General features: G+C 34.9%; 1 protein-coding gene across 4 annotated transcripts in view; it reads left to right on the forward strand.

The window, feature by feature from the left end:
• Window positions 1-22,204, forward strand: part of SKAP1 (src kinase associated phosphoprotein 1) — a 301,079-nt gene that overhangs the window by 79,979 nt on the left and 198,896 nt on the right. For 3 of the 4 annotated variants that reach the window (XM_035301334.3, XM_035301335.3, XM_035301336.3), the window contains exon 4: window positions 2,710-2,811. In XM_035301334.3, the coding sequence (XP_035157225.1) occupies window positions 2,710-2,811 (102 nt within the window). Of the gene's footprint in view, window positions 1-408; window positions 544-2,709; window positions 2,812-22,204 lie in introns of those variants that run through there. The other variant, XM_054256308.2, reaches the window with a different exon arrangement.

The raw sequence follows: 22,204 nt of genomic DNA on the forward strand, positions 1-22,204 counted from the left end.
TGTTTTGGGTAAGACTTTAAAAACAGAGGCTGTGAAGGCAGTGTGATACCCTGGATTGGATCCTAAAACAGAAAAAGGACATTAGTAGAAAAACTTGTGAAATCCAAATAGAGTCTGTAGTTTAGTTAATAGCAATATACCAATGTTAATTTATTGGTTTTGGCAAATAGACCTCAATTATGTAAGAAGTTGACACTGGGTGAAGGGTATGTGGAAACTCTGTACTATTTTTGTAACACTTACATAAATCTACAATTAATTCAAAATAAGAAATTCACTAAAAAAAAACACCAACACAACAAAAGCCTTTCCTGATCTGCATGTTTTTTAAAAAGCTTAGAATGTGAGCATGTACTCTTTTTCTTTCTTTTCTTTTTCTTTTTTTTTTTTTTTTTTTTCAGAGACAGGGCTTACTCTGTTGTCTAGGTTGGAGTGAAGTGGCACAATCAGTCATGGCTCATTGCAGCTTTTACCTCCTTGGCTCAAACAATCCTCCTCAGCCTCTCAAGTAGCTGGGCCCACAGGCATGAGCCATCATGCCAGGTAATTTTTGTACTTTTCGTAGAGATGGGGTTTTGCCATGTTGCCCAGGCTGGTCTTGAACTCCTAGACTCAAGCCATCCTCCTGTCTCACCCTCCCAAAGTGTTGGGATTGCAGGCGTGAGCCACTGCACCTGGCTAGGTTCTTTTTCTTTAATGGTAGATTTGCCACATTTCTGAAGCAAGCAGAAAACTCTGAGTTTATAATAGTTTATAAATAATGTTCAGTATATTCTACAAAAGTTACATGTTGCTTAGCAATTCAAGTACTATTTTTTCTTTTTAGGGATTTTTATTTGGCTTGAAATAAAAATTCAGTTTAACCTTGCAGCTCACTTTCAGGTTAGTAGCCAGGCAGTCCATTTAGAATGTGTTGATAATATAATTTTAGTGGACTTTCAGTGATGTAAAATTTGAGCATTTAAATCCTCAGACCAGTATGTGAGAATTTTTCTGGTTATTATGGAAATTATATAGCGATGCTCTAAGCATAGCTATAAATGTTGTATCCTGATAAGTAAACTAATAAAGGAGAGTATTTCTTCTGGCTTCGGCCAATGACTGTTGCGTGAGTTTTCTAAAATTTTTATTTTTCTTTTCCATAATAAACTCTACAGTTTATTTCTAAAATCCTATATTTGTAGGTGTTCAACTCAGTATGGACATCTACCTACCACACAGCATTTGAAGAAGAGTCTAGATATGACTATCTAATTTATGGAAAGAGAAGGCTACAGCCATTCTCTTTTTATCATTTTATAACCTCCCTAGCTTTCTGGTTTAATTATAGGAATAAACCTTTAAAGTGAGGCAATACAGATTCTATGTAGGTTGTTTGGTTTCACAGCTCCCTAGTTGAAATCCAAGGCCAAAACTCTGCAGTATTTACTGAGATTAGCATTGGTGATTTCCTATGAAAATTAGTATTTGAGATAATATTAAATTCAGTTGAAAATCCTATTTTCGTGTTTGTGAAATGAACTAAGCAGCTGTTGGTTTCCTTTTATCAGCAGACAGTCCCTCTGTTTGGGGGATTTTAAGGAAAGCCATTTGCAATGCAGAGCCTTTTCTTCCGGTTTCCGAATGAGCTAGCTTCTTCTGTCTGAACCTTTTAAAGTATCATAATAACATCGGCCACTTCTACAAAATACAATCCAATGTATGTTGAAAACACACAAAAGAGATTAGCATTAATTGCATAATTCAGTGTTGTATATACATTATCTTTTATCAAAGCCATTTTACAGAACAAATATTATCTTCTTAGGGCTTTTAGAATCCTAAGAGGTCAGTTGCCTAGGCTGTAAACTAGAATTGCAAAGAAAGAACTTTGTTAATATTACAGAACAAATAGGAATACAGTCCAGCAAAGTCTAATTATCTCTATTTTTATAATACTTCTGTTACTTTTCAGAGGAAGACTATTGACCTTGCTATGTTATATTATGTATAGAAGGTTAAACCTTTGGGTCCGTCCTATTTCATTTGGAAATAAAGGCATGCAGGGTAAAGGTTGTAATTATTGGAGACATCATATATATGAACACAAACTTAATTCTTTTTTTTTTTTTTTGAGATGGAGTCTCATTCTTGTCACCCAGGCTGGAGTGCAATGGCTCGATCTCAGCTCACGGCAACTTCCACCTCTGGGGTTCAAGTGATTCTCCTGCCCCAGCCTCCAGAGTAGCTGGGATTATAGGTGCCCACCACCATGCACGGCTAATTTTTGTATTTTTAGTGGAGATGGGGTTTCACCATATTGGCCAGGCTGATCTCAAACTCCTGACCTCAGGTGATCTGCCCACCTTGGTCGCCCAAACTGCTGGGATTACAGGTGTGAGCCACCGCACCTGGCCAAATATATTTATATAGCTCTGTTTTTATATAAACTATGATAGACAAGTTTCTTTTTGGTGGCAAGAGGTATTCCCACTCTAAGCTAACAGTTCTTAAGTTTTAGTAAGAGAGTTATTTGAGTGGAAAATTTTTCATACAGGTAAGTTGGTTCTTGAACTTATTTATCTGTTTCCCATATGTTAATGGATAGTAGCCATGTTCATTATAGAGTAAGGTACATCTATTTTTTTTCAAATACTGGAAGAGATCTATGTATGCTTTTATAAAGATGTCCAAAAGATGACCTTATTTTCTCTCTTTTTTGTCCCTCAGGGGGAGACCTTGGACAGGACAGCTCTGATGATAATCACAGTGGGACTCCTGGCCTGTCCCTTACATCTGATGCACCCTTTTTGTCAGATTATCAGGATGAAGGTGAGTGTTATCCTTCTGGATTTTGGGTGACCACCATGTTTTATTATCTTTTATCCTGTCATCTTTGCCTTTTCTCGTTGTGTATCCAGCAACCTTTAGTGGGCTCTCTGTACTGGTAATCACTAGTTTGCCAAGGACAACTATTTGTTTCATTGTGGTGCCGATCCTTCTTGGTAATTCAATACTTCTGAAGTTAACGTATTTAGGAAAACACTAATGCCATACTGGAGCAGGAATACATCATTATTGATCTTTTTATAAAAACTGTAGCTCAGAAGCTAAGAGGGCATTTTAAGATTTCAGGGCCTAGTTTTTACTGTCATTTTGGATTTCTTAGCTTCACTGAGTTACATGAGAATTGAAGCATTTGTTTGATGATTTGGATTATTAATTTATTGTGGATCATTTGAGAGTCTTGAACTCCTCATATTATAATAAGGTATTATTTCACCTGTGCTTCTCACATACTGCTGACCATATTGGTATTGTTCAAGGGGAAGGCAAAGCCACAAGAACCACAGTGCAAATCTTCCTGGAGCATCAATTTTACTTGTATATTTGGGAATGGGAGGAGTTAAATAATTCAATTGCTAGAAACATTATTTTTATATTCAAAATTCCATAGTACATAACAGAGTAAAATGCAAAATGTATATGCATTTTAAAAATAAAACATAAAATATAAAAATTTTGGGCTGATGGTTGCCAGTTTCTGGCTCAGGCCCAGATTTCCCAAGTGTGGGGGATCCACTGTGCCTCTTGCATGTGGCTACTTGAGCAGAAGGTTTCATCATCATGAATGCACATGGTTTTGTTTTTTTTTTAATCAGAGTTTCTCTCCTGCCTTCCCATTAGTGTTAAAAGGTAGAGATGCTACTAACCTGAACATTAAATTGGAAACACATTATTCACTTAGGGATTGGGAATAAAGTTTGTAAATTATTCCTTACTTTTCTTTATTAGTTTGTAATCTTTCCATTTCTTTTTATTTAGATTTCAAGAGCTTATAATTTGTTTTACCCTCTCTTTTTACTTTATCCATTGATTGTTATTTCATTAAGCCCTTTTGATGATTCATGTTTTTTTCCTTTCATTGACTTGATAACTTCCACAAGACAACTGTGGGTTGAATCACACAGAAACATTTTATTTTGCTTGGGCTTTGTATAATAGCACAATTAGTAATACCCAAGTTTTAAAATGGGGTTTGTAATATAGGATGTGTGTATTGGTTCAGTATTACGCTAAAAACATTGTTCGGATTGAAAGTTTAATAATTACATTGGTAGCTGATTAATAATTGTAGAAGATTAACAGTGTAAAACATGAAGAAATCAACCTTTCACTTGTTTTTGATTAATCTAATGCTTGACAGAACTAAAACAATAGTGCCTCATTAGTCCTTAGGTCACTTTTTTGGTATTTCCAACTTTCCCCAAAACAACTGAGAACACAATAAGTAATCCAGAAAGGCCTCTAAGTAGAAATAGATGTAATTTGTGTACCTTATTCTTGGAAGAAACCCTGAGGCCCTTGCTGAGGAATCTTTTTACAATTTTTTTTTCTTTGAGACAGTCTTGTTCTATCACCAGGCTGGAGTGCAGTGGCTCGATCCTGGCTCACTCTAACCTCTGTTTTCTGGTTTCAAGCAATTCTCCTGCCTCAGCCTCTGAAGTTGCTGGGACTATAGGCATGTACCACCACACCTGGCTAATTTTTTTTGTTTTTTTGTATTTTTAGTAGAGATGAGGTTTCACCATGTTGGCCAGGATGGTCTTGATCTCTTGACCTTATGATCTGCCTGCTGTGGCCTCCCAAAGTGCTGAGATTATAGGCTGAGCCACCGTGCCCAGCCAAAATATTTTTACAAATTTCTTACCAATACAGTGTTTTGGTTTCTCAGCCCACAGTAAAGCTTCAAATTAGAAGAAGGGGTATTATAAAGGCATCAATTAACAAATAAGATTGAGGTAACAAACAGAAGAACAAAACTTTACATAGAAAACAAAATCTATAAATACAATTTATGTAAGAATAATTTTTTTAAAATAGCAATTTGGGACTGGGCACAGTGGTTCATGCCTGTAATCCGATCATTTTGGGAAGCCAAGGTGGGCAGATCACAGAGGTTGGAGACCAACCTGACCAACATGGAGAAACCCCGTCTCTACTAAAATACAAAAATTAGCCAGGCATGGTGGCACATGCCTGTAATCCCAGCTACTCAGAAGGCTCAGGCAGGAGAATCGCTTGAATCCGGGAGGCAGAGGTTGCAGTGAGCCGAGATCACACCATTGCACTCCAGCCTAGGTGACAGAGAGAGACTTCAACTCAAAAAAAATAGCAGTTTGGGACCATTTTGTATGATAGAGGAAAAGAGTACATGCTCACCTAAGAACTCAGTACCTTAATAAATTAAAACTTTTTTAGCTAGTATTTATTGAGCACTTACTATTTGCCTTACATCATCTGTATTGTAAGCACTCTGCGTATGTCATCATTTAATCCTCACAACAGCCCTAAATTGTAGATATTAGGATTATCCTTATTTTACAGACAAGGAAACAGACTCAGGGAAGTTAATTTAACTAAAATACCATAGCTAGTAAGTAGTAGTGCCAGGATTTACACCTACATAGTCTGGTTCTAAAACCTCTGCCCTTAACTACTCTACTATCCTTATCTGAGATATCCAAAAAAATAGATTCATACTCCAAACATTTTGGCTAAGGCCGTACAGATACAAATAGTTATGTTTAAAAATATTTTCATTAAAATAGTTAAAATTTAAGAAAAACATTTGTGTTGAAAGAGTTACATCTGGAAAACTCCAAAGTGGAAAACTTTGTTCTATAACAGTTCCTCATAAGAGAGGAGTTAATTGTATTAGTAATATTAAACTCTTACTTAATAGATTTATGTTTTTAGTTTTGTGCATGAAATTAAAAGAATTCCCAAAGTGACACAGTCAATGGTAGAGGTAGGAATAGACCTATTTATGTGTTAAAAGCTTGATTGTAGGATGATGTGATACTGTTTAAGTGTGAGTTTCTGCAAAGCATTGAATCTAGCACAGTGCCTGAGTGCCTAATGCATAACAGGCGCAATAAATGTTCATTTTCATCCTCTGAAAATTAAAGCTACATACATTTCCTGTGAGATTAAAGAAGAAGTTATAAAGGTGTCAAAATTTTGAGTAATCTCTATATCCTATTTAATTAGATTTTACTTTTATAGAGAATGGTAACACTTGATATGCCACTTATTCTTTCTTTCTTTTTTTTTTTTTTTTTTTTTTGAGCTGGAGTCTCACTCTGTAGCCCAAGTTGGAGTGCAGTGGCATGATCTCAGCTCACTGTAACCTCCGCCTCCCGGGTTCGGGTTCAAGCAGTTCTCCTGCCTCAGCCTCCCGAGTAGCTGGGATTACAGAAACATACCACCATGCTCAGCTAATTTTTGTATTTTTAGTAGAGACAGGGTTTCACCATGTTGGCCAGGCTGATCTTGAACTCCTGACCTCGTGATCTGCCCTCCTTGGCCTCCCAAAGTGCTGGGATTACAGGCGTGAGCCACTGCACCTGGCCTCTACTTAGTCATTTTTTTAAAACAAATATTTATTTAAAGATTTCTAGGTTTCCAGCTCCATCCATGTCTCTGCAAAGGACATGAACTCATTCTTTTTATTGCTGCATAGTATTCCATTGTGTATATGTGCCACATTTTCTTTATCTAGTCTATCTTTGATGGACATTTGGGTTGATTCCAAATCTTTGTTATTGTGAACATTGCCACAATAATTCTCAGCAAACTAACACAAGAACAGAAAACCACACACCACATGTTTTCACTCATAAGTGGGAGTTGAACAATGAGAACACATGGACACAGGGAGGGGGACATCACACACTGGGGCCTGTTAGGGGTTGGGGGACTAGGAGAGGGCTAGCATTAGGAGAAATACGTAATGTAGGTGACAGGTTGACAGGTGCAGCAGACAACCATGGCACGTGTTTACCTAAGTAACAAACCTGCACATTCTGCACACGTACCCCAGAACTTAAAGTATTATAATTAAAAAAAAAAAAGATTCTTAGGTAACACCTAGACACTGTGTTAAGCTGCAGGTGAAAAATGTAATGAGAAAGCAGATACAGTCCCTGCCCTCATGGAGCTTACCATCTCATTGGGAAAACTATTAATAAGTAGACAAATAAATGTAAAGTTAATATCTTCATAGATAGCTAAGTCAATTATTTATGAAGAAAAGATATTCCTCTTTAGCCTTCTTTGTAATGACAGTTATTTTAGGCTTTTGGAATTCTATCTTCATTAGAAAATGTGAAAATATTTAAGATATTTTGTCTTCCACTGCCAGCCAGAGCAGTATCCTGGGCTTACCATTATAAAAGGATACACATTCTGGCCCATCCACCCATAACTTTAGTGATGAGAGATAATAACCATGGTGCATATCGTCTTTAGGTCATGACTTTGTGAAAACTACAAAGAATTCTAGAAGAATATAGAAACCTGGCCAGGTACACTGCAAAACGTGAAAACCAAGGTTACAGGCTAACCCATGCATAAAAATGAAAGCACGTGGCTACCTAATTACAATTCTGTCTCCTTTTCTTTGTAAATGCACACAATTTGAAGGCAGAGAGAGATACCCAGAAGAGCACAGCCCCACCATCAGGAATGAAAACTTGCTGAAAGTAATAACATTTAGATTTCTAAATGCATAGTTTTTACCATATGGAAGGAAAAAAATGTAGTAGGAAACACTGACCACAATACTTTGTAAAAGAGTGAGGCAACTACAAAGCTCAAGATCTGATTGTTTTCAGTGTCTGAAATATACAGTGGATTTTAATGTATTTATAAACTTACTTTGTTAGAGTAATGAAGAATCCCTGTATACATACATTGTTTTTTAAAGTGGATTAGGGAAAGTGATTATTCTATAAGCAGGGTATAGTGACTCCTTCTGGAAGAAAGAGAAAAAATAAAATTATTTTATAAGAAACCTAAAATCTATGATAATATATGATTTGTTATAAGTGATTACATTCTAATTAAAGAACAGGGTGAGTGGATATTGAACAATTAAATCTGGATAGAAGTGAGAATATTTTAGAGCTTCTTTGTACATCAGGATGTTGAAGGTTAGAGAAGATTCTTATTCTTCAGCAAAATGAGAAACAATTGGAAAAGGAAAGACCTGTAACTATTATTGGAAAGAGTAGTAATGAATAACTGAAGAGCCTGTTGTTGATTGATTTTATTATATGCTTGTTGATTTAAAAGAAACTTTAACATGCAAACATGTTAAAGTACCAATAGTAGCTATTTTCAACTTTATGCCATTTCTGAAAAGTACATTTAAAAATACAGAGAATATTCTGGAAATACAAAGAACACATTTTTTACAGTATTATTTTAAGGACATTTTGTTTTTGTTTTAGCTCTGAAATACAAGTCAAATTTGGATTTAAGATTATAAATAGTAATAGACTAGATTTTGTTGATCATTGTGGGTTTAAAATTTTTATTTACTTTTATTTTTTGAGACAGTTTCACTCTTCTCACCCAGGCTGGAGTGCGGTGCAATCTCAGCTCACTGCAACCTCTGCCTCCTGGGTTCAAGCGATTCTCCGACCTCAGCCTCCCGAGTAGCTGGGATTACAGCTATGTACCATAACACCTGGCTAATTTTTGTATTATTAGTAGGGACAGGATTTCACCCTGTTGGCCAGGCTGGTCTTGAACTCCTGACCTCAGATGATCCACCCACCTCAGCCTCCCAAAGCGCTGGGATTACAGGCAGGAGCCACTGCTCTTGGCAGGGTTTTAATTATATAACAGTGGGAAGAATACATTAGATATGAATCTGTTTTCTTTTCTTTTCTTTTTTGAGATGGAGTCTTGCTCTGTCTCCAGGCTGGAGTGCAGGGGCACAATCTCGGCTTACTGCAACCTCTGCCTCCTGAGTTCAAGCGATTCTTCCACCTCAGCCTCCTGATAGCTGGACCACAGGTGCACGCCAGTACTCCTGGCTGATTTTTATATTTTTAGTAGAGACGGGGTTTCACCATGTTGGCCAGAATGATCTTGATCTCTTGACCTCGTGATCTGCCCGCCTCGGCCTTGCAAAGTGCTGGGATTACAGGTGTGAGCCACCGTGCCTGGCCAATATGAATCTATTTTAAACAAAACTATTTTCGTATTCTGAAATTAAAATGAAGGTTTAATTTATTGATTATATTTTTGTGGCCAGAGTTCAAGTTTGTCTTAAATTTTATGATGCCAAAGTACTAGTATCATGTAATCTAGGAGCTGGAAGGGATTATAAAGTCATCTGCTAATAGGAACCATTTATCGAGTGTTTACTATGCTCTACTAAGAGCTTTCTATGGGTTATCTCATTTAATTCTCAAAACAGCTCATAGAGGACGACACTGTTACCCATTTACAGGTAAAGAAATCAGGCTTAGAGAAATTAATTGACATGGCCAAGGATGACACATCTAATCCACATGAGGGACTAGAGTTCCAGTAGATTTCAAAGCCACTGCTTTTTGAAGAGTTCTCCTGAGGTGGATGTTTGTCCTCTGTAGACACCTACTCTTATGGGCTTTACAACTCATTTTCCTTATTTCTTTTTTCCACTGGATATAATGTGGATTTTTAAAATAAATGTATTCATACCTAAAAATTATACTCTAAATGCTACTTTTACTACATCCCACAAAATTTGATATGTACTGCTTTCATTCATAGTTCTATTCTAAATGTTTTATCATTTCCTTTATTATACCCTTTTTTATCTTATATGTAACTTAGAAGCATTTTTTGTGTTTTTGTTCTCGTTTTTATTTTTGTTTTGTTGTAGTTTCAAGAATTTTAAAACCTGCTCTTTTGTTATTGAGTTCTGATTTTACTACATTATAATCTAAGAGCACAGTGTGTATTATTTTGATTATTTGGACTTTGTTGAGACTTCCTTTGCAGCTGTAATGATCAGGTTATGGTTCTGTCCTGTGTGTGCTCTAGAAATATTTATTGATTACACTCTTACTCTTTTTATTTTTACAAATGATATTCTTTAAATCTTTTATGTTCCTAGATGTTCTTTTCTCTCCTGAGAGGATTGTGTTAAAATCTCCAATTGCAATTGTAGATGTATTCATTTTTTTCTATGTTTTGTTCTGTTTTGTTTTTAGGGCCATATTATTAGGTACTTTTTTTTTTCTAACTAGAATAACCAGTTTATATAAGGTACTTATAAAGAGCTCTAATTGATTAAAAAGACTTATCTTAATGAACTGAAATCCTATTCCTAGAACTTCCACTTATTCAGTTTGTTTTGACTCTAAACCTATGAGAGCACCCCCTGATAGATTTTATTCATTGAGTATTAAAAAAAGTTCATAAGCCAGTTTGAGATCTCCATTGTTCTGAGTCAGGGGTAAGGTCTGATTTTAGTGTATAAATTATATTGTTTCACAGAGTAAATAACCTGAGCTTCTTACAGTGTTTACTGAGGGATGTGAATTAATGATGCAGGGATTAGAGGTAAATGACCTCATTGATCAGGATAAATCTTAGATGGAATCTTGCTGACAACTTTGGAGGAAAATGTGTGTAATTTAGGGCTGCTTTACTTGGAGTATTAGAAACCTATTGTAGGTTCAGTCACTGGTACCCTAGCACCAATAATACGTAGTGTTCTAGCACCAATAGAACCCAAGTAGATTGAAAGAATTGATGGCTTAAAAACAGCAAGCCATTTGCTTCCTTCTTACTGATGGGATTAGGCTTGTTAACTTTCTTCATGCGTATTTTTTTTTTAAATTTGTAAACTATGTGAACGTATTTGGAGTTCTTAGTTCCTTTATACTCTATGATATGAAGATAATGAAAATGACTCAATATAGTCTCTTTCCTTTTTTTTTTTTTTTTTTTTTTGAGACGGAGTTTCACTGTTGTTGCCCAGGCTGGGGCAACACTCAGCTCATTGCAACCTCCGCCTCCCAGGTTCAAGTGATTCTCCTGCCCCAGCCTCCCAAGTAGCTGGGATTACAGTAGCTTCTGCCATCACGCCCGCTAATTTTTGTATTTTTAGTAGAGATGGGGTTACACCATGTTGGCCAGGCTGGTCTCAAACTCCTGACCTCAGCTGATTCGCCCACCTCAGCCTCCCAAAGTGCTGGGATTAAAGGCGTGAGCCACCACACCCAGCTTGTCTCTTTCCATATATAAGTCTGTAAATAAACATATGTGCATACATACATATATTAAAACAAGCATTTTCTCATTTTGTTTTTGTTCTTCAGACAACTGCTATCATCTTTGTTGCTAGTTATAAGGTATATTTTTCTTTCATAAAGGCACGTGACTCCTGTCAAAACTAATGAAAGTTAAGTATGTGTGTTTAGAGGCATATACTGTGGAAGAACATAAAACTTATATCCATGTCTGTATTTTTGGAGCCAAAGAATGAATTCAACAGTAGAACACACACTTTCATGAGCCTGGTGGATTTCTGAGCAACTTTGTGTTGGCTTTAGTTGAGTCCATCAGATTTCAGATCATTGGAAGAAATTAAGGACTTGGTGTTGAGTTTACTGTGATAAGGGTAAGTAAACTGTCACTCAGGATCACAGTGGCTTCCTTCATGAAGATAAATGTCTTATTAGATCTAAAACATCATGTCGTTTATATAGTCTGGTATAAATCACAGATAGATGACAAACTGGGCTTCCAAGTTGACAATAATTTATATAACTTAAACAAATGGTTACCAAGGATTATATATGTTTTGTGAAGAATTAAAAAACAATAACAATTATCTGTCTATGAATGACCCGTTTTTCATTTTCAGCCAGCATGTTGGGCTGTTGGTGTGTGTTTAAACTCTAACTTTTCATCCAGTACCCAGTAAAGTGCTCTCACACGTTTTGATAGCTGGACATCTTCCATAATGCTTCTTTCACTAAAACAAACTCCTTGTAAATTTAACCCATATATTTGGGTTGATTTCTACATAAAAGCATGAAATTTAAGAGCTGGAAGAGACTTGGCAATCACCTAATCTAGTCTCTGTTTTAGCAAATAGGAAACTAAATTTTAAAGATGCCAAGTGTCTCCACCCTACAACTAGCAAGTGATAGAGCCAGTACCAAACCCAAGACCACCTCTCTGAAAGTGACCTCTCCTGGCTTACACTGCATACATTTCCTCACCTGCATAATCTCAGGATGCTTTTCAATGCAGCCTCCAAACAGCTTTTTCGAAGGCCTAATCCTGGCTCCTAGGTGATTTCTTGCAAGTTTCAGTCAAGTTCTTCAGAGACATATGTTTCTCTTGGCTACGTATGTTCTTATTATTTTCCCAGGATGATTTGGGAGTGGTATAGTTTATAAAGAATTTCAAAAGGCTCCATAAATACCAACAATGATAGTTATGAATAACATACAATAAGCCCCTGAATTGATTTGACATAGAACTAATTATCTTTTTTGGCCTTTTTGTTCATGTTATAGATTTTAATATACTACTAAAGAAAAGTTAGTTATTGAATACCAATATTGAATGTTCTTATTCAATCACAAGTTTGGATGCTGTGTAGAGAGGATACAAAAAAGAATAAGACTTGATTCTTTAGTGAGCAAATAATCTAGTTGAAGAGCGATGATTCAGGCATCTTCACAACTAAGCGTACATAACCAAGTGTTGATGACTGGGGACAGAGTTTGCAGAAACAACTAATTGGTTGGACTTGCAGTAGTTCGGAAGAAAGTTAAAATAATATTTGGCCTAGGTTCTTGCCAAAGTGTTTTTAGAAATCTTTCCCAGAGTGGGAGTATAGCAAAAGTCCACTCTTTCAAAGGTCAAACATGGCAAAACAACAGTGGACATTTTTAAGTGAAAATAGTTGATTTTTAAATGAGTGACTTGACAGATGAGAGTAAGCTTTTTCATCATGCCTTGAGAATTCTTTCTCTCCAAATTCTAAACTAGTCAACAAATTTAATGGCAATGTGAAAGTTCTAGTATATGATTATTGAAGATTATATATATATATATATCTGATTGGTACATAAAGCAATCAAAGGTGGGGAGGGGTTATATATTTGCATACTGTTCATTAGAAAATCTTATACAACATATTTAATTACCTTGTTCTTAAATCTATACATGCACTACAATTAAATGTAGCATCTGCTTTACAGATGAACACTGAATGACCCCCAAATTTGGCTATCTTTCCTAGGACAATAAAGACTAAAGTTCTAGAGGTCTGAATTCTCAAGTATAATTTTAAACACCAGACTGTCCTTCCTCAAGCACCGAAGTCACTGACCATTTTTACCTCAAATCTCATATTCACTTCAATCGGAAAGAATTTTGTTTAAACATAAAATAACTCTTTTGGGCCAAGTATATGTTTGTGTTTATACTTAGTATATATATTCAACTTTTCCTGCTTTGATAGTTTTTGTTTTTCTATTAGTCATAATTTATTTTGGCCTAACATAGAAGTCTGACTTTTCAAGTAAATAGAAATGTTTGTAACACTGTTTAATACCATGCTGAAGCACATCTTAATCTAGAATATGATGGCATACTAGGGGAAGATTGTTGAATTTACAAATTATATTATACTTCTGCTCTAGGCTGCCTTTCTAACTCTGAGTGACAGCCTTTTTTATGTTGGGCCCTAAGTAGCTTAAGTCTGGATATACTGGTCTAGCAAGAAAGAAAGATTATATGGAATGGATTCTCTGGGTTGTAAAGGATTGGGATTTAGAGGGTAATTGTTCCTTTATGGGAAGTTTTTACTTATAGAAGCCTTTTCCAATTTGCTGACCCATTTTGTTAGAATACAGTTTATATGATATAGTATATTTTCACAGAATAGTATGAAAGATAGATATTGTTGTCTTGGTTAATTTTATCATTATGTTGTCTCATTATAATACCTCAGATTTTATTTTAAACAACAAAACATAGGGTTAACTAGAATTACTAGTTCTCTCTACAAATGATCATTATCATCAATGAAAGACATTTATGAATGCCCAAGAACATAGCTGAACCTAGAGATTGTCAGAGCTTAGGGAAAAAAATTACTTTGAGTTATCTAATCTAGTCCTTCTAATGAATTCACATCATTCTTACTAATATCTCATTTAATTAATTATCAAATATAGTGATTATGCTTTGGATACTTCCTTTGCCAGACATCTTTCCCGCCCAACTATTATTCCTAATTTATTCTTCATGTCTAACCTAAACTTTTCCTTCCTTAGTTTCAGGCCATTGCTCTTTTCTATACCATTTTCTGAGACTGAATAATTCCCCTAATTCATTTATATTGTTACCTTTAAAAGGTATTAAAGACTGAACATTTATCCCTAGAGTCTTTACTTTTCCAAACTACATAAATTTCAGTTCTCTTAATCCTTACTTCACTCTGCCCCTGTCATACTAAGAGTGCTGAGGTATTTTATCACACTCCTTGATATTTTCCATTCCAAGGGGATCACCTTACGAAGAGAGCTGCCCTATGGGGAGGGGAGTGCTCAAGAGTAAAATCTCATATAAACCACTAGAAGATGCCTAAGTGTTTATTTGATGTTGGTGTTGGTGATCATCTGGAGAGCATACCAGTGTAGTGCTTGCTTTGGCATATGTTGGGATATATGTGTATTTTAATGCTTTAATGTATTATGGCCATGTTGTAATTGAATGTCTATAAAGCAGCAGTTAAGCGGGTTTTATAGACCTTGGAAGAGATCAGAATTCTCTAGCTCCCTCTTGTGGTAAAAGGAAATACTACTTTTGGGTTTTTCTGGATTTGTTTGTTTTGCTTTAGTGAAGAGGAAGGCAAAGATGTGTTAAGTTCTCAATATGTGAGCTTACATAGTGAATTCAAAAACTAAGAATGTTATTTGTATGTGTGCGTACACACACATACTCAGATATGAGAAATTCCTTTTCTTTTTCTTAAAACCTCAAAAATATTACTTTCTTACAAGCATTTCATATATCATATATGCTTATACACATGTTAAAGGGAGGACAAATAAAGCTATAATCTTGAGCGTTTGTATTCCAAAATAGATAAATAAAAGGAAATGGGTTAAATATGAATTTTAAACCAAGTTTACAGGTATCTTTTACTTTGCCAATTACAAATGGATATGGTTAACATTTCTAACATATTTAATCAGATCTCCTGTGTCTCCTACAACATATTAATTTTATCAGCTTTATTATTATTTTACTTTTATGATTATTATAGCATTTATTCTGTGGTAGACACATTTCAGTTATTAATAAAGTTCTAAGTAAGTGGCAAATAGCTGAAGAGGAGACTGAACTGGTGTGCAAATGTGTTCGTGTGCTATGGATTAAATTTTTACAGATAGCAAAAAAATGTGTTTTCTAGAAGACTACTAAAAGTTACCCTTCTGCCTTGAAATAGTTGATCTCTAGACAAGAACCAATGAAAAGTTGCTATTAATATGTTTTATATGGCAATGCAGAAAGTGATTAAAATTAGACACCATCCCTAAGTTGGTTTTGTTTTAGGCTATTCAGAAACTTGAGTAATGGTTAAGATAGTTTGCCTTTATGTTCAAATCACATTCTGATGAAAATATGGGGTCCTATTTTGTTATTCTGAGAACCCTAAGAATAAATTTGAGATCATGCTTTTTAATATTAAATATTGTCCGTTTTTCCCCAAAAGGGAGTCCTGAATATTATACTAATTGGGGAATTGTAAGAGAAGGATGATATAGACATACCCGAACAAAATGAACAGGGGTCAGTCGTGGGTGAAATGAGTGAGAATGTACAGTGATCCAATATTAAATAGGAAACTCATAATTTTGACTAATTTTTCTTCTTTCTCCCTTACTTTAAGATACAATAATTATTTTTTTAAAATAAGGAAATCAGTTCACTTCTATTAAACTATGTGCTTCTTCCTTAAGATGTGTGAATAAAATTTTAATCTCAGCTATTTATTAATAATATCATTATTTTTTAAGATGGAGTCTCATTCTGTTGCCCACGCTGGAGTGCAGTGGCGTGATCTCAGCTCACCGAAACCACCACCTTCCGGCTTCAAGTGATTCTCCTGCCTCAGCCTTCCTAGTAGCTGGGATTATAGGCGCCCACCTCCACTCCCGGCTAATTTTTGTATTTTTAGTAGAGACAAGATTTCACCATGTTGGCCAGGTTGGTCTTGAACTCCTGACCTCAGGTGATCAACCTGCCTTAGCCTCCCAAAATGCTGGGATTATGGGGGTGAGCCGCTGTGCCCAGCCATTAGTATTAATTTTTAGTATTGACATTCCTACAAGCACCTGAAGATAAAATTTAACCAACCTACAGATCAAACCTCTTAATAGCAAAACATTTATGGATCTTCATAGGAATAATCTAATTTGTATCTATTTTTTAAAAATGATAATTTGATATAGCATTTTTGAAGTTTAACTATAATCAAGTTAGGCAATCTTACCTTGATTTCTTTATCTGTGTCAGATTTCTTAGACACCTGCTGGACCTAATTTTTTTGTTGTTCTTGTAAAGACTGTGCTTCCATGAGACAGATAAAATTGTCTCATGATTTTTATAAAACTTTTATAAAAACTCTAGATTTTTTAGTAAAAATTATAGATTTTTATAAAAATTGTAGAACATTCTTATCTGAATAGAGAAGTAGAAGATGACCTGTAGTTATACCTGTGCTGTTTACTACTATGTATATTTCAGTTGGTGTGGTCACCAAAAAGTTGTGATTGTTCTTGGGTATACATTCTTTGATTATTGATTTTAAGTTACGTGTATATATTTTTACAAAGCTCTCGGAAGTGTAGCTTTCTTTCTTAGGGATCTGTCTTTACTTGGTGATTGGGAAAAGGTTCATTCTAGAATACTTATTTTTAAAACAAAATGTATTAATTAGCTTAATATTTTGTATTCTTTCTTTTAGCATTATTAGGGAAATTACAATGACAGTTTTTTTAATATTAAAGTTGATAACAGTATAATATGGAAATTATTTACAGAAATTTAACAGAAAATTAACTTGTGTAGTTATAAGAGGGTGTCAGGGTCTCTTGGGGTATCAGAATAGTTGTCAAAGTGTAGGACAGAAGAGAATTTCCTAGGAAACTACATCTGGGTACCTGTTAAGTATTTTATTTTAAATAAGGATTATTTTCTTTATCATATAATTGAAACTGAAAGTAAGGCAGTTTACTTCTACCTTCTTTGCTTTCTTGCTCTGTATGTGCAAATGCTTTTTCATCTGTAAAGCAAACATCTTTCTTAATTTTTCTAGAAAACACCAAGACAATTCAAGGAGCTCTTCATGTGAAATCTTTTGCATGTTTGCTATCTCAAGAATAACAAATTTACTTAAATTTGATAGTATTAGTATTTTAAGTGTTTTCCCCCTAATTTGGTTTCGTTAAAATTCCCTATTTGTTTCGGTAAGATACACTAGAAGGAGCAAAACAGGGAAAACTTTTTACTGCTTTCAATTTGTTCCACAGATAAAATTTTAAATTGTAATATAATTCCCTGACTCTAAATATATTAATTTGGTTAGATATGTTCATTCAGTGTTAAGAGGCAATACATATAGCTTGTCTTACCAGCAGAAAAACATTTTTCAGCAATATAAGACGTCTCAGCTTTGTCTAATTGAGATAAAAAGGAACATGAAAGAATAATGACTTTGCCTAGCAGATGCAGAGAAATTTAGGACAAATGTTGGAAAAGCTGATATCTAATTCCAGTGCAGTTAGGAAGGCTAGGCTACTCCACTAACTAGATCTGGAAAAAATAAATAAGGACTAACTTGTGAAGCCATATAAATCATAAGCTTTCAGAGTGTTTACATTTTTATCTAATGCTGGCCTTCTGTCAGCATTTTTGTTGCTTCTTGCATGCTTACATTATTTCTTACATTGTTACATTTTGTTGTTTCTTTTTGTTTTTAAGAAGTTAATTAAGGGAAATAGCTGAAATTGCACAAGTGGTGATTTGGTAAATTCTGCCAGTTAAGTAATTGTGACACATTTCATAGTTTGCTTATGATTGTTACAGGGTAAGATACTGTATATTGAAATTATGGCTGTTACAGTATGAATCACTGTATAGAATATTGCAGAGGTCCTGGTCTAGGACTGCAGAAACCACAACCTAGGTAAAAAGTTTCACAACTTTAAGTTTACTTTTCCTATCTAGAATAGGCAAAAATTGAGTTCTGTCTGATTTAGTTATAATGTTCTTTAAACTCTTACCCACGTTATTACTCATAATAATTCTAACATATTATATTTTTCAGTCCAAGTGATATAAGACCATGCTGGGTATGATTTTCAATATATGGCAAAAGTGTAAAATTAAGAAAAGATTTCTATGAAATTTTTTGCTCACTCTGCTAAATGAATTATTGAAATTCCAATAAAGAATTTTTTTAAACCCTAAAAAGCAGTGTGGGTTTTATTTTTCCTTCAATTCTTTCAGCTCTCATAAATGTCTCCATGAAAGCTATATCTGCAGAGTTAGAAAAGAATATATTCTATAATATTTACCCGATCGGGAAGATTTTTAAAACGTGGCATCTTGATGTGAGATATTGACTGAAGTGGGCTGGCAGTTTTACTGGCCTGGCAGATGCAGCAGGTTTGCAGTAAATCCTTGTGGTAAAAAATCCCGGAGAAGTTTTTGATTAAGAAACTTTTACTATCCTTTTAAAATGAAATATGCTGGTCATTTTTTAAATGATAAAAGTGGATATTTTATGTCATCTTCTAAAGTTTAGTTTCTGAAATATATTTTAATAAGTTTGGTTATATGAAAGTTCCTGGATTTCCAACATGTTAACTTAAATTATCAGTTCATAGTCCAGCATATCCAGAGAGCACATAAAAAGAAATTATAAAGTAAGCATATTCAACAAAAATAATAAAATTTTATATTTTAAATCAGAAAGCTGCATACAGAGTAGTATGATTATTCTTTTATGAATGTTATCTGTTATTTAAAGCTGTAATAATATAATAAACTATGCTGAGAGGTAAAATTAAAGAAAAAGTATTTTAAAATATGTATTTATTTTTTAAAAGTACTCTGAAAAAACAAACTAAAGTCATGAGGTAGTTTTTAACAAGGCATTACAAGTTACATTTTGACTTAGAATCAGTATGGACAATGATTAATTTACAACATAATGTGAAAAGAGTGGCAAAATTTTATTGGGAAGATATGTTTAGAAATAATGTTTTTTATTAAAATTCACATTAAAGTTTATAATTTATTGAGAATTAAATTTTGAAGATGATGCCTGGTCCTTAAAAAAGCCACATGTTCAATGAATATATTATCTCCTTCCTTGGATGCTTTATTAACTAGCTTATTACTAAAAAGGCCACATATGGCCTTCTTAAATTTTGCATGAAAGCTAGTGTTTTGCATGAAAACAAGATTTTTTTCAAGTCTTATGTGATTATCTTTAAACTTTTTAATTTAATGAAGTAAGAGCAGAGGTTAAAAGAGATGTATGTTTCAAATTAATTCGTGGTTGCTATTGAAGAATAGCTGTGTGTCTATATATTCTGTCAAAGTTAATTTTTTAAAAAATCCACAACATCATATTAACAAAAACTGCTCCTTAACTCACTAAGATTCTGTGTTCTGTTCCACAATTTCAAGAGACGTAGCTAAAACAATCGGCATCATTCTTCACCTAGATAATGCTTTCTCTGCAGCTAATAGCCCCTTTTTCATCAAGGAAACGAATGTGCGCGGAGGTGACATGTTCTTCACCCACTGCTCTTTGTTCTAGGGTCCCTCAGACTGATTATATCAGGCTCAGCACTGATAAATATCCCCCCAAACTTTAACACTATGTTAAATTGAGTTATGAGGTTTTAAGGGTACACTTCTTTGGCAGAAGGTTGATTGTCTTTGAGAGATAAAGGAATCATGCTCAACGATAACAGAATCCTTACCATAGGATAATCCTGGTTATTGAACTCATAGCTCTCTTTACTTGGTTACTTGGTCGCTCTTTGTTGTTTTTTTCCCCCTTGGGGAATGACTGGGTACTAAATTTGTTTCACCACTCTTCATCCACTCCCCCAAAGATATTTTAGAAGCACCCACAACATTATAGCAGTTGAAAGAACGAGACAACTCAAGCAAATAGAACAGCTTCTTGAAATGTGCTGTCACTTAGGGTGTGCCAACTGCTAGATGCAAGAGGGACACAATTCTTATTTGCCCTTCTGGCAGCATGAATGAAGAGGGTGGGTTGCGGAATGCTTCCCTTCTCCTTCTCCCAGCCTTTCAATGTCTCATGAATATGTTTAATCTGTTGGTTTGTTTGGTTTTGGTTTTTCTTTTTTGAGTTGTGACTTTTGGATTATGCTCTGATGGCAGAAATTTTAGACTTGCTATTCAGGCAAAATTTTAAGCTACAACCTTTATTGGTGACAGTGATGGTGGCAGTTCTTTATGCCAATCTGCAGTTCTGATCCAGCATGCCACTCCATAAATGCCTTTTTAATAGTAAAAACTACCAAATAATGGTAAATGTAAGCCTGTCCGATGAATTGTGAATACTCGATTTTTCCCTCTATCTCATGTAAAATTTTTAAAACTTCTAAATTAAAAATAATTAAGTGGAATTGATAATACCATAGAGAAAGACTTAAGTTTACCTGCATCCTAGGGAGCACCAGAGAAAGCACTCTATAGGGGGAAATGTTTAAACAAATGTATAAATACTACCATCCTACAACAGATTTATTGGCCTGGCCTTCATTACCAGCAACAGCAGTCACTTACTTAGCACACAACTATGCTGAATACATGGCACTCTGTAAGGTGAATTAATAGTACCTACTTTCTATAATAAATTTATTGAATGCCTACCATGTGCTAGACATAGTATTTTACACATATTACCTCTAATCATCATTACTGCTGTGCATTGTAGGTATTATTATTCCCTTATCACAGATGAAGAAATCTGAGCATCAGAGAAATCAACCTGCTCAAGTGCCTCCACTAATAAGGGGCAGAGGCGGGATTCAAACAAGTCTCTGTAGTTCCAAAACCCATGTTCTTTCCAGTATGCCACACTCCCTCACAGAAAAGGAAGTAACATTGGTTGTTACTCCTCCAGGTTTTTGTGTGCACTGCTAAAAGGAAAACAGAGACTCTGGAGTTACTTTAAAAAGCAGTAGCACATTAATATTGGGTACCATGAATTGAGCACCTGCTCTGACAGGCATTGTGCTAGGCACTTATATAATTTCTTACAGTCATCTTTTAAGTCCAGTATTAAAAAGACAAAGGGCATCTAATTTCAAAATTCATACCTTTCCCACTACACCACATTGTCTTGCACTATTATAGAGAAAGGGGATTCTAGCACTGTCCAGTAGAACTTTCTGTAGTGATGGAAGTGGTATATAACATTTGCATTTCCTGGTAGAGCAGCCACTAACGTTTGTAACTATTGAGCACTTGAAATGTGGCTGGTAAAACTAAGAAACTAAACTTTGTTAAATTTAATTTTTTAGTTAATTGAAATCTATCCTTAAATCGCCATATGTAACAAGTGGCTACCAAATTGAAGAGCACAGCTCTAGAAAAATGACTTCTTAACTAAATAGTCAAGAGTACCTGAAAATAGTATTTCAGAAATTTATTGAAAAACAGATGGAACGGAAGTTTGCTGGGCAAGGGAGAGTAGAAAGGAAGGCTCAGACATAGGCTGGTTGAGAAGGTCAGGGGTGCAACGTAGGTGAGTAGGCAGGAGAGCCCTCATATAAATTTATGGGAGAAGCTGAGAGAAAACAGGATGTGGAGTGGAAGAAAGGAAGTGACCTGGCAAAGTGCTTTGAAGAAGAGCATTAGCATCCATAGTTAATGGATTTGCACAGATTGAAAGGTAAATAAAAATCAGCACTTTTTATTTCAGTATTCACCCACTGTAAATCATTACTTGACATTTTGATTGGTGGCTTTGGAGTAAGTTGTTTAAATGGTACTGAGATGTTTGTGTAGGATAGAAACTTACACTGCTGTCATCCTATAGAACTCACAGAGCTCCTGGGTCATAGAGCTGTAAGTTTCCTGGGGAGGGGGCTTTATTTATTCCTTCACAAGTATTCATTAAGCCATACAGACCCTCTTGTTTCAAGTCAGTGTCATATCTAATCTCTCTTAAGAGATAGGTTTTCCAACACATTAAAATATTTTTTCATTATAAAAGTATTTAAGCCCCTGATAAGTAATGCTGTCACTAATTTGTACACTTTATAGCACTTTGCACTTTAAAAACCTTGTT

Source organism: Callithrix jacchus, chromosome 5 (genome assembly GCF_049354715.1).
Source record: "Callithrix jacchus isolate 240 chromosome 5, calJac240_pri, whole genome shotgun sequence".
NCBI lineage: Eukaryota > Metazoa > Chordata > Mammalia > Primates > Cebidae > Callithrix > Callithrix jacchus.